Source organism: Trachemys scripta, chromosome 11 (genome assembly GCF_013100865.1).
Source record: "Trachemys scripta elegans isolate TJP31775 chromosome 11, CAS_Tse_1.0, whole genome shotgun sequence".
Classification (NCBI taxonomy): Eukaryota; Metazoa; Chordata; order Testudines; family Emydidae; genus Trachemys; species Trachemys scripta.
This window is the reverse complement of record NC_048308.1, coordinates 29,640,055-29,653,720: the sequence shown is the minus strand read 5'-3', so window position 1 is coordinate 29,653,720 and position 13,666 is coordinate 29,640,055. Positions and strand designations below refer to the sequence as shown.

Genomic DNA, 13,666 nt, shown 5'->3' with positions numbered 1-13,666 from the left:
ACAAAAAGACTATTGGGCTGTCTGTGCTGCCTCGGATAGCCCTGAGGGGCCTAATGAGACTGTTGCAGGGAAATCCTGTCCAGTTGGGGTGTTGGGAACTGCCTCAATCAACTCTGTGGACTTTTGCACCATCCTTGAGTCTGCCCTGTAGTTTGTCCCTGAAGAACCAGCGGTCACACAGGAGCATTCCAAACAATGGAGTGTAAAATAAACCATGTTTGTCAGTCTCTTTTTAAAACAGGGGTGTCTAAAACTTGTCAACCTCGCCATTGTAGTCTGACTATAACAGAGCAGATTTTTGGTTGTCCTCATTTTTGAAATGGAGATACAGGCCCACGGATTCTACAGGTTCCAATTTAAGATGCTCCATTTTAAATGCATTTTATAGAAGAACCAAAAGTGTGAAAGGTGTTTTAAAGACAGAGAGGGAATCTGGTAGCTGCCTCAATTATCTCACAATCCAAGGGCCAGATTATAAATTTCCAGAGGTCACTCCACCAGATTAAAGATAAAATAGAAACAAACCGTACTGTAAAGCCACATGTCTGATAACCTTTAAAATGAAACAAGTGGATATATGTTGATACAGATGTCATCCCTGGCTACTGGAGTAACATGTCTGTGCTGTTAATGTCTCTTTAAAATATCTTAAAGTCAGTTAGTGAATATTACAAAAAAAAAATTAAGATCAGGCATTGGAGATAACAGACAAATCAGGTACATTTCTTGTTTTAATGAGGAAACAAGGAAGATGGGACTGACTACACTCAAGACAGCTTTATTTGTACCTACACACCTTATTGGGTAAGCTGCAATTTTTTCAAAAGCATCGTTAACAGTGGGTGATAGTCTGTGAATAATGTCAGCTATTGGACATATCAGAATAAATTTCCTTCAGTCCAGAGTCATAGTAAGCAACTATTGTTGACTAAACTGCAAGAATAGAGTCAGGAAGAACCAGAGGAGTAATTCTGAAAAAAGTATATTTGTTAAAAATAAAGAATTTAGCATAATTTTTAAAGATTTTCTTTAATATGGTTTTGAAACTCAGTCTGTGGGCTGCACTTTCAATAAGTGTGGTTGCTTCTACAATTTATATATATATTCTTATAAAATGTTTTAAAGGGAACATTTCAGATAATCAAACTAGTCATAATAGTTTAAAAACCATCAGACTATGAAATTATCATACTATAAATAACATATTACAAAAACATGAAATTCCTGACTTAGAGAATCCCGAGGTTAATATTAGTTCTTTCCAACACATTAGTTCTTTTTAACTAGTTCTTCAATTGAATGCTCTTATTACTTTATATTTTACGGAATATTTATAATGCTGTTAAATTGCTAACAGTCAAGATACTATAGCATAGCAAATTTCAAGACATAAAACCTAACTTGTGCAATACTTTTTACCTTAAGAGGGGTCTGGCTATAATAGGGAAAGACAAAATCTGGATATGATAAGAGATGGGAATTTTATACAGCATAAGAATTCTTCTTATATTTCCCAAAGCATTTATTGCTCAATGTACTGTAGCTCAGACTCCATTTTATATTTTGACTATTACAGTATTACAAGGCCATGGAGAAAGATGGTAATTAGCTTCCTATGAATACTGTGTCTGCAACTTGTACAACAAATATACTAATGAGGCAAAGAAAAAGATTTCTCACCGTTTCCCTCTTTTGTTCTAATATACAGATTAGAGAATAATGCATACCTCTTCTTTATTTTCACCAAAATGAGTCTATGGGCTTGTTTACTCTTTGAAATTTACCAGTATAATTATTCTGGAATAGCTATTTCAGTAAACTTCCAAGTGTAGACAAGCCCTTTGTCTTTCTGATACTTTTAAAGACCTGGTTCAGTCATCTTTACTCTGATGAAACAGTACCTTACTCCTCAAATAGATCTTTTATATCAGTGATACTCAGACCTCAGTGGTTCAGGAGCCAAATTAGCAATCACCATTACCCAAAAGAGCCACAGTAGTGTGAATTCATTGTTTCATTTACTATTTCATAGCTATACCTCTATCTATATCTATATATTATTCTCACAGCAAAATGACTGACCAAGTATTCTACAATTGATTAATAACATCGTAAAAGCATTCCGATGGATTAATAATTAAAATCACACAGTGTTTTAATATCATGTGCTGCAAAGAGCTGCAGGAGACACGTCAAAGAGCCACTTGCACTCACAAGTGGCAGTCTGAGTACAACTGTTCTAAATCAATATTTAGTATGTGGAGCAAGCTAATGCGCTACATGTTAAAAATGCACCAATGGCCAAATACCACAAACATGACTTGTTAAAGTTTGCAGCACCAGGGCCGGCTCCAGGCACCAGGTAACCAAGCACATGCTTGGGGTGGCAGCCGGTAAGGAGCGGCCAATCTTGGGGTGGTGGGGGGCAGCGTGGCGCTCGGCGGAGGGGGGGCGGGCTCCAGCGGCGCGGCGCTTGGCGGGGGGGGTTCCGGTGGCGCGGCGCTCGGTGGGGGGAGGAGGGGGACTCGGCGGGGCGGCACTTTTTTTTGCTGCTTGGGGCAGCAAAAAAGTTAGAGCCGGCCCTGTGTAGCACTATTAAGTTGACCCAAAGAAGTGGTTTGAAAGTTCACTAATAGGGGCCAAATCCTGTTTGTCCCATCATGCAAGTAGGCCCATTACTGTCTACAGGACTATTTGAATAAGTAATACCGGAAAAACGGTCTCCATTTCCATTTTAAATGCATTTATTCTATGTTAATATGAAGCAACTGTTTTCTACCTTTGCAAAATGGTATACTTATTCCGAAGATTTCCAAGCAACTTTCCTTATAACCAAAGCTGTTCATAAATAGAATGATCTAGTATATTTAGATATTTACTTACTCATTTTCAAAACCTGGCAAACACGTGTGACAATTTAATAAAAAATACTCAATAAAACCAAATGAAACCTTTCAAGTTCACAAATGTTCCTCAGAGTATATGAAATTTCCTTTCAATATCCTAAAATAAACTTGGAAGAGAATTACAATAATTGTTAACACAAATGTAAGTAAGAGTCAACTACTGTAGCAAAGTAAAAGCAATGCACTTACTGGTTAAACTTCTGGATAATTTTATAAATTGTTACTTATTAAACCTAAATTAATCACAATGATCTGTATAATACAGAACTAAAAAATGCACTACTAAGATTTTCTATTTAATCAAAGAACTATTTTAGAATCAGATAATTCTTGCAATGGTACATGATTCCTGAAAGCTCAGTTGGACTTGCCTAGGATCTTTCTGTATGCTGTCTATGGATGGAGATCTTGTTGTACCATCATCTGCTGGCGTTGCATGTTGTAGCCTGTTATAACTGGACTCTGACAGTCGATACTGCATTGACCTGTAGGGTTCCGCATAGGCAGCTGTTGTGTTCAAGGGATAATTATTTCTTTGGTATGCAAGTGTGCTACGCTGACTGGATGACCTTTGCAGATTTCCAACACCTAGTGTAAAATCAATAATAAAATATGCTAGATACCTTTTATAGACATTTGTTATGAGACAATTCTTGGTTTAAATAAAAAGCAAGCAAAATTAAAGTTGAAGTGAGACTGAAATACCCAGAGGTCTAAAAAGCTATCATTGGATAGGACTCCAGCACCTCTCATATGATAAATCCTTACAGAAAAAAGTTCCAAGGACGATAATGGGCTGATTACACAAGTAAAGTCATTGTGGGATCAGGCCCAAGTTATTTCTAAATAAGATTGAGTGTTTCAGTATTTAATGTAGTAAGTACTAGATGTGTCAAATATATTAGCAGTAAACCAGGAACTGAAGAGGAACCTGATGACAAATAGAACAGTTTCAGAGATGTTTAATAACATTCGATTGTATGCATCTATAGTACTGAAGAAAGAAAAATGGGAAATAAAACAAGAAGCTCTCCTGATGTTAATGCCTCTCCTTTCATAAATTAAATGCAAGCTTGTCCTGCTTGCTTGGGCAAAAATATTAATTGGGGATTGAATTGTATTTAAAGATTCTTTCAAGGCACTAATCTCAAATGGTTCAGAAAAACACCACTTGTGTGTGAAATGAGGTATGAATATGAACCTTCTTGATTACAGTGATCTTATGGTATTTTCTGCTCTTCTAAAAAAACATAAGGATATTAACTGAACTAGAACTTTATTTTTCAGTTTCCCAATTGAGCTAAAACTTTAACAAACTTTACCTGGTTCAGTTTTGCTTATGTGAGTTTAGTTGTGGCAGGTGGGGCAGGGAAACTGCAAAACTTGTGCTTCATTCATAGTAGTCTGAATGCCTCAGCTGGTGCAAAATTATTAACAAGCAATTTAAAAGGTTTAAAAACATTATTATAGATATTGTGAACTATCACTCTGGAGACTTAACAGTAAAACCTTCCTAATTCAGATTAATGATTGGGAGACCTATTGCAAACTACTAAATTGTGCAAATTAGTAAGTGAACAAAGATCTAAAATCAGAATAATGCATCACAAACGTACCATGTCTTTTCCTTTTATTTGAGAATTTCAGTTTAGCTGCAATTATTTATGACAGTACTTCATAGTATCTCATTTTATATTCTGTCATATAGCATATAAAAGTAATTAGATTTTAATATTGGATCTTACAATATAGCATTCCAGTATTAAATCTTTGAGAAGTTGGGTGAGACCACGTGTTTTATGGCGCAAGATGTGAATTAGTGCAGTGCAATTTAGCAGGGTTCTACTATATTGATAAAACAGTAAAAAGTGAGAGGAAGGATATGATAAATATGGGTCAACAGTGTAACACTGTTGCAAAAAAAGCAACCATCATTCTGGGATGTAGTAGCAGGAGTGTTGTAAGCAAGACACGAGAAGTAATTCTTTCACTCTACTCCATGTTGATAAGGCTTCAGCCAGAGTATTGTGTCCAGTTCTGGGCACCACATTTCAAGAGAGATGTGGACAAACTGGAGAAAGTCAGAGGAGAGCAACAAAAATGATTTAAGGGCTAGAAAACATGACCTATGAGGAAAGATTGGAAAAAATTGGGTTTGTTTAGTCTGGAGAAGAGAAGACTGAGTGGGGAATATAATAACAGTTTTGAAGTACATAAAACATTGTGACAAAGAGGAGGGTGAAAAATTGTTTTAATTAACCTCTGAGGATAGGACAAGAAGCAATGGGTTTAAAACTGCAGCAAGGGAGGTTTAGGATGGACATTAGGAAAAACTTCTTAACTGTCAGGATAGTTAAGCACTGGAACAAATTGCTCAAGGAGGATGTGGAATCTCTGTCACTGGAGGTTTTAAAGAACAGGTTGGACAAACACCTGTCTGGAATGGTCTAGTTATTAAGTAGTCCTTGAGTACAAGGAACAGGACTAGATGATCTATTGAGGCCCCTTCCAGACCTACACTTCCAACACTTCTATGATTGGCTAGTGAGGGTTTAAACCAAGAAATACGCTATACCCAGCCCGTGCCACTTTCCGCAGCTCCCATTGGCTGGAAATGGCGAACCGCGGCCACTGGGAGCTGCGAGCGGCCGTACCTGCGGACGCTCAGGTAAACAAAGTGTCTCGTGGCCCACCAGGGGCTTACCGTGAACAAGCTGCGAACCAAGTTTGGGAACCCTTGGTTTAGCTCAAAACGGACTTATCAGCATATAATCTCGAGTACTTGCTATAGACATCACAAAAGAATAAAGAGCATTTTAAACTAATCTGTTTCTTACTCCTATCTGCCATTATTGTGCAAGTCTTTCAGATTTAGGTCTCTTCCTCTTCACTGATTTATGGCTTCTAATCTATTATTTTAAATTAGCAACACATATCTATCATCATGCATATTGACAGCGTGGCAACAATTTATATTCTCTCAAGTAGAAAACTAATATGTAAATCAAGAAAGATTTTTGGGGCAAATCATCTAAATTTGGGGAATGCTGAAAAACCTCAATTCTATACCTACCTGACCCAGTTCGATATAGTGCTGTCTGGGACCCTTGGTGTAGCTCAACTGCTCCATGATTTGGACTGCGGTACACAGGACTGTAATAGGTTCTCCCTTCATATATGGGGGTGATGTGTAGGTCAGGAGATACAGCTGAACGTAATTCTTGCCCAAGCTGACTGTTCTGACTAGCATATGAACTCCTCAAGCCTAGAAGCAAGAAAAAGGTAAATATGTATGGTATGCAATTAGTGGCAATTTAAGTCAGCTGGAATTCAGAGGCTTTGTAGGAGTTCTGCCTAAACTTTGTAGAGTTGTTAGAAGTAAAGCACTGCAGTGAAATCAGTATGGACTACTTTTAATAAGCAGCAGTCTGGGTATCTCCAAACATAATGGTCATATTTCTGCTCCACCTTCATCAGAAAATCACCCCCATTAAGCAAGTGAATTGTGATGGTCCCTTAGCAATTTTACTGTTCGTCTTTTAATTAGCCAAAGTGATTATATGTGCTCCACAGTAAAAATTATTGCTTGCTTTTAAGTTTTGTGAAACTATTGTGAGATTTTTTAAAAAGTAACTAAGGAAATATGAAGTGTTCAGATTTTGCATGTACTTTTCAGGAAGATGATGATGATGACGACACTTTACCGTAACTTCTATTTTTAACATTTTTTAACGTGGGTTTTTATGTAATTTAGACAAGCAGATAATTCAAATTGTTCCTGAAACTTTAACATTTATTCTGAAAGTTTCAAATGTTATTTGTAAGTTTGCCTATTCAGATCATGGAAACATTTCAAAACAAGAAAGAATAGAAATTTGTTTCATATTCCTATTTGATTTTCACTTGTTGCTAAACAAATGGTTTAGTTGTAATATTCTAAGGTTCTTAAATGTTTTGTATCAAAAACTTCAAAACAGTTCAAGATCATTATTTCTGGATTTGATGACTGCTCAGCAGAAAGCAACAGACTGTTAAACGCCATTATCTAACGTTTCTCTCTCTTTGATGACAAATGTAGCAGTTCCATTCCAAGATATCCCCTCAATCTATACTGTGCTGCCAAGCTGATTACAAGATTCTGCAAAAACTACTCACAAATGAACTAATAATTTCACCTCCTGCTGCCGCTGAAGTCAATGGATGGCAATAGTCTCATTGGCTTCAGAGAGAGCAGGATCATGCCACCTGCAAAATATTACACTTTACTGCTAAGCAGTAACAAATGTAGTTTGAGTCAAATGTTTAATGGCAATTTCATTACAAAAAAAGAGAAACATTTATAGGAACATTGTATTTTCTAAATTTAAAAGGTCCTAGCCTCATTTGGTGTTCTCCTTCCAATATTTGAAGGGCTAACTGTAAAAGTAACCAATTATAAGAAAGTATTTTCTTGGTATTTATTTAAATCATTACGAATTCATAGAATAATCAGTTAATGAGGTCCTCCCAAGTGCTCTTAATTCACAGATTCCGAGGCCAGAAGGGACCAAGGATCACCTAGTCTGACCTCGTAGATAACACAGACCATCGAGCTTCCCCAAAATAATTCCAAGAGCATATCTCTTAGAAAAACATCCAATCTTGGATTTAAAAATTGTCAATGAGGGCAAATCCATCATGGCCCTTTGTAAATTGTTTCAATGGTTAACTATCCTCACTGCTAAAATTTTATGCCCATTTCCAGTCTGAATTTTTTTTCAGGTATCTAAAAGGGTGTCATAAGGAGGAGGGAGAGAACTTGTTCACCTTAGCCTCTAAGGATAGAACCAGAAACAATGGGTTTAAACTGCAGCAAGGGAGGTCTAGGTTGGACATTAGGAAAAAGTTCCTAACTGTCAGGGTGGTTAAACACTGGAACAAATTGCCTAGGGAGGTTGTGGAATCTCCGTCTCTGGAGATATTTAAGAGTAGGTTAGATAAATGTCTATCAGGGATGGTCTAGACAGTATTTGGTCCTGCCATGCAGGCAGGGGACTGGACTCGATGACCTCTCGAGGTCCCTTCCAGTCCTATAATCTATGAATCTATGAATCTATGAATTTATCTTTCTTCAAATTTCAGCCATTGGATTGTGGTATAACTTTCTTTCTGCTAGACTGAAGAGCCCATTGTCGAATTCTTGTTCCCCATGTAGGTACAGACTGATCAAGTCACCCTCCCTTAACATTATCTCTTTTCATTCATCTTATTATCCACCATGAACCCAATCTTTCTCAAAGTCACATGATGGGTGATTCTATCCCGGGAAGCAGTAAGTATGGCCTATGTTCTTTGTTTCTAGATGTACGTGTTCACATTTATTTGTATTAAAAATATATATTGTTTGCCTATCTCAGTATATTTAAATATGTATTATAAGGAATAATTACTGTTAATAAAATAGATGGTAGTGATATATTAATAGTCTGCTACAATAAATGCAGACACTTAGAAAGAGAAGCTAATCACTAACGCAAAGAAGACAAGTGCATTTCAAAGGAAAGTATTTTTTCAGAATATAAACATCTTCTAATGTCCTTAGCTATAATATATCAAAGGATTACACCACAAATAAAATGGAATTAAATAAAATAGAAGATCCATCCAGCTAATTAATTATGTTAGTTTTGAAAATGACTAATCCCATGGCAGTTCATATTGCCATAATTGTAAACATGCATTCAGACAGATTTGTTCAATCCTTCAACTAACTAGAAAAAGCCAGTTAATAAGGGTATGTTGAAAAGTCTACTGTAACTTTATTGGGAAGATAATTTATTTACTTTATTTTTAACAATACATTCAGTCATTTGGTAGTTTGACTAGCTGATAAGATATATATAGCCAGATCTGCACATTTTCTAAGAACAAGATTTTGCCCTGGTACCACTATGCAAGCTTCCCCCTTATCTCCTGTAAATCCTGTGTGGCAGTTTACTGTCCTCCACACCAGAGATTCTGTTAAAGATCAGCAATGCTGTATCTATAATTCTACCTAACCTAATACCCAACCCCTCTCTCTGGGTACGTCTTCACTACCTGCCGTATCGGCGGTTAGTAATCGATTTATCCAGGATCAATATATCGCGTCTCATTAAGACGCGATATATCAATCCCCGAATGCACTCACTGTTGACTCTGGAACTCCACCAGAGCGAGCGGCGGTAGCGCAGTCGACGGGGGAGCTGCAGCCATCGATCCCGCGCCGTCTGGACCCCAGGTAATTCGATCCAAGATACTTCGACTTCAGCTACGCTATTCGCGTAGCTGAAGTTGCGTATCTTGGATTGATTTTCTCCCCCTCCCCGCCAGTGTAGACCAGCCCTCTGTCTCTTAGGCCCTATTTTCTTTCTGGACTGCTAACCTTCCTTCCTTTTCCTCTGATAAAAGTGTATTCAAATATACCCTGGTATCTCCATCTTTTAAATATAAAAATCCTAACCTTGACTCTGCCTGTTCTTCCAACAACTATCCTGTCTTCACTTATTCTCCTTTAGCTTCAAACTCATTGAGTAGACTGTGTTTACAAGATATGTATTACCTCTCTCACCTCAGACTCTGTATTTTACCCATTCCAATTTGGCTTCAGCCCATTCCAATCTCTTGAAAGCGCTCTCAAAATTTGAAATGACCTCTTTATGGCTAATTTTTGAGGCTTATATTCCATGCTCAAACTTTCTGCTGCCATTGATACCAGACACACACTCCTCCGTTAGCTTCTGTGACTTGTCCTCCCTCCCTTGGTTCTCTTCCTCTCATTCTGGCCACTCTTTCAGCATCTTTCAATGACATTATCTTGTTTCCATTCTCTCTCTCTCTGTTGGAGCTCTCTCAAGTTTCCTTCCATTCTTGGCTCTCTCCTCTTCTCTTTTCATCCCTAGTCTTTGGGTGACTTCATTAGTTCCATGGACTTAACTATATTCTTTAAAAGGATTACCCTCAAATATACTTTTTCTTTGAATACCTATCTCCCGTGGTTCAATATGCATCAGTTTCTCAGACTAACTTTGCACCCTTTACTCTTCTTTCCCTGATTTGTTAATTTTGATTCCCACCCCCGCAACCTCAGAGTTGCACTAATGCTAGATTTCACTCCCACAGGACTATAAACACAATTGATCCAAAATCCCTCCCTAAATACAAATAATTACACAAACACAAACTACAGAATTAATCAGTCATACAATAATAGTTAGTAAATAAGAAAGTGAAAATATAGGTTCTGCAACTAGTCATACAGAAATATGATCAGCTTTGTTGACAAAATCAGGTGGGGTTCAGGAGAAACAGTGAAAGGTGCCAGTCCACAGAAATTTCATAGTCCAGAGAAAGTAGTGTTTTAGTCACACTTCAAACAGCTTTTTTCCAATCCATTTTATAAAATTCAGATGGAATTGCAATCATGCCTCCTGTACATAGGTCATAATTCTAGGCACTGTGTTTTAATAACTATTAATTATAGTTACACAAAAAGTTAATATTTGGACTCAGATGAGTAGATAAAATGAGGGACATTATTACACAACTCCAAATTATGATTCTTGGAGAAAGAAGTGATATTATACCTTAACTTGTATTTTAATACCTTTTTCAAAGAAATCTCAAACCTGCCCTACTATGATGTCTGAGAGGAAACTCTCTGGTTGGCATCAGGGCTTCTAGGGACATTAAAACTTGGGCAGAAAAAATTATCTAGATGGTGGGGACAGAAAGCTTAAGTGACTCATCCAAAGTAAATCAGGAAGCTAGTCTCAGAACTAGGATTAAAATTCAGGTCTCCCAACTTCTAAACCTACAGTTAGGTCCACTAGATCACTATGTCACCTCCCAGGCAAGTCATTTAACCATTCTGCATTCAGTTTCCTCAGGACACACTGACCTTTTTCTGAGACCACAAACCCAGAGGGAAGAGAGGAGCTGATCAGCCATTCTACTATGTCCTCTCTCAGCTTTTACAGCAGTGTGCATTTTTTGGAATTGTGCTAGAGGCTGCTGCAGTACTAACCTTTTTCTCCCCTGTCCAAATTTCCTCCCCTAGAGTGGGTCCAGTAGGTGGATATAGTGTCAGTGGTCAGAAAACTGATCACATATAAATTTGAGTCTAAAGTTTCAGGCGTTTTTGCTTTATTCCCCCTGAAAAAACATGAGAACTAATTTATATTGGGAAAAGTATATTTCCTCATCTTTTTATTACTGCTGAAGGGAGTTTATTCAAACTTTTAAAAATAATTTAACTTTGGACAGAGACAAAGCATAGAATATTTCAGTTTCAAATACAAATGCTTTGGAAAGCTTTTAGTGGAGGTTATAAGAGAAACTGTTCTGCATCCTAGACTATAGCTGTTGCTACTTGCTGCTCTCAAACGGAAAAAAAAAATTAAAACATTAACAAATCTGTTTCTAATGTTTTGATTTGACAATTACTCAAATGAGTCCTTTTTCCTAAGGGCTGTGCATGACCATGGATCAATGTGTTTAAGGTGGTAAAACTGCTCACAGTACAAAACTAAAACATTAATATTTGTACAGTACTTTGAAAAATGTAAAGTACAAGATAAATGCTAAGTATTATTACTATAAAGGATTACTATCACACTATAGGTTATCCAAATCCACTAAACTGTATTAATTTTGACTGCAAAATTTTCCAGGTCTACATGCTAAATACTGATTTTTGCCTTATCAGTTGGCAGGTTATTATTAATCCTCTGAAAAGGAAGGGGATTGAAAGGGGAAGCAGGTAGCCAATTACTGCAGTGGCAGGGGGAATAGATTGGGGAGTGCCTGGACTATTAGTGATAAAGAAAAATTAAACAAGCACTTTAATGTGCATTCACAGTGAAATAACATGATTTTCACTGCATGATCACACATGTGGCTCTTTTAGATGAAAATTAAGAGACAAGAAAGGGTAATACACAAGTACAACTTCAAGGTCTAAAGTAACTAACCTAACAAGCGGGAATTCTGCACCATTGTGCATGCCCAGAATTCATGTCCCCTGAAGATTTCTTTGCTTCCCTGCAGAAAAATGACTTTCTGACAGGGAAGAAAAGGGAAACTGCAAGAGCAGTCACACACCACTCCCTTGCTGCGCAGGTACATCATTTCAGGCACCAGGAGGAGCCAGCAGAGAGCTAAATCACCCCAGGGCTGAGGACACCCCAACCAGCGGCTCCTACCTTGAGATGGGATCAGCTGCTAGTCCCAGCTGGGCTGGAGGCAGGAGAGGACGGGACTTCCTCTTCCCCTGAAAGGAGTGGCTGGGGCCATGTCAGACCCACCCCCAGAAATCTCCCCCAGCTGCAGGAAGCTCAGCATCCTCCCCTGTTTCCTGCCTGCATCGCTCCTCAGCTGCAAGGGAGAGGTCACTGAACGGGGAGCTGCTCCCCCATCTGCCCAACCTCCATGCATCTGGATCTCTCATACCCAGACCCCCTACCAAGCCTGACCCTCACCCAGAACCCCCCTAGTCTGCCATGCCCCAACCCCATCCCATTGAACCTCAACCCCTGCATCTGCAGTCTCCCTGCACCCAGACCCCTGCCTCTGGACCCCCACTCCTGCATCCAGACCACCCCCCATTGAACTCCCTGCACTCAAACCCCCACCCTGACAAGCCTGAGCCCCCATATCCAGACCCTCAACTAGCTGCATCAGACCCCCACCCCACCAAGCCCCACTCCCCCAGCTCCCAGCCCCCCTGCTGAGTCCCCCACACCCAGACTCCTCCACTGAGCCCCAACCACTTTCACTTGGAAGTCCCTGCAGAGTCCCATTTCCCCTGCACATGGAACCCCTCCAACGAGCCTCTGTGCATCCAGGTCCTCCCACACCTAGACTCCACACTGAACTATCTGCATCAGGACTGTCCCACACAGAATCCTCTCAACTCACACCTGGATCCCCCACACACAGAGTCCCTCCACACTTGGATCCTGCCCGGTTGAGCCTGCCTGCCCCACATCTGGGGCAGGACCCCAGGGTGTTTCTGGGGCAGGCCCAGGCCTTGTGCTGTGTCAGGGTTGGTTGCAGCCTCACTACTGAGTCCATGTCCTGGGGTGGGGAGGCTGGAGGGTGAACTCTCATCTTCGTATAGCCAGTGCCCTGTGTTCCCCATTGCCATGCTGGAGCCTCTGCATTTATTTATTGACAAATAAAACTTGCAGAATTTTGCATAAATTTTAAAATATTGTGTGCAGAATTTTAATTTTTTGGCACAGAATTTTTAATTTTTTGGTGCAGAATCCCCTCAGGAATAACCTTCTCAAATAAACAGGTTCTACTTTTCAAGGCTGTATATGAACTATGTCTATACATATAATAGTTGCTCCATTTGCCTAGACTATCACCGTAATGCTAATACTTAATTTGTTGTGAAGTGCTTTGAGATTCATGAGCTAATTTAAATGACTAAAACAAAGTTAGGTTTAATGTACGATTACCTGCACCACTTGTAACTTTGTTTATAAGCTCTATATGTATTTAGATACAACTTGACTTCTAATACAGTCCATATTTTTTGGAACAATCTTGCAACTTCATAATAAAATAAAAGTTCAGAAAACATGCTATGTTGTACATCACTATCATAATTTGTTGAATTGAGAGAAAATATGGCATTTGCTACAAACTTCCACGGTCACAAATATGAATGCAATACACCATTTGATACATCAGCAATTATAACTTGTCTGAAGAACCTAGAATAATTGTTTTTT

The 13,666-nt window shown here is 38.7% G+C and overlaps 1 protein-coding gene across 10 annotated transcripts in view; it reads right to left on the bottom strand.

Annotated features, from left to right (window-relative positions):
• The window catches only part of PKP4 (plakophilin 4), a 213,563-nt gene that overhangs the window by 71,605 nt on the left and 128,292 nt on the right, over nucleotides 1–13,666 (bottom strand). For all 10 annotated transcript variants that reach the window (XM_034786181.1, XM_034786179.1, XM_034786180.1 and 7 more), the window contains 2 exons: nucleotides 5,980–6,171; nucleotides 3,278–3,494 (listed from right to left, as the gene is read on the bottom strand). In XM_034786181.1, the coding sequence (XP_034642072.1) occupies nucleotides 3,278–3,494; nucleotides 5,980–6,171 (409 nt within the window). The remainder of the gene's footprint in view (nucleotides 1–3,277; nucleotides 3,495–5,979; nucleotides 6,172–13,666) is intronic.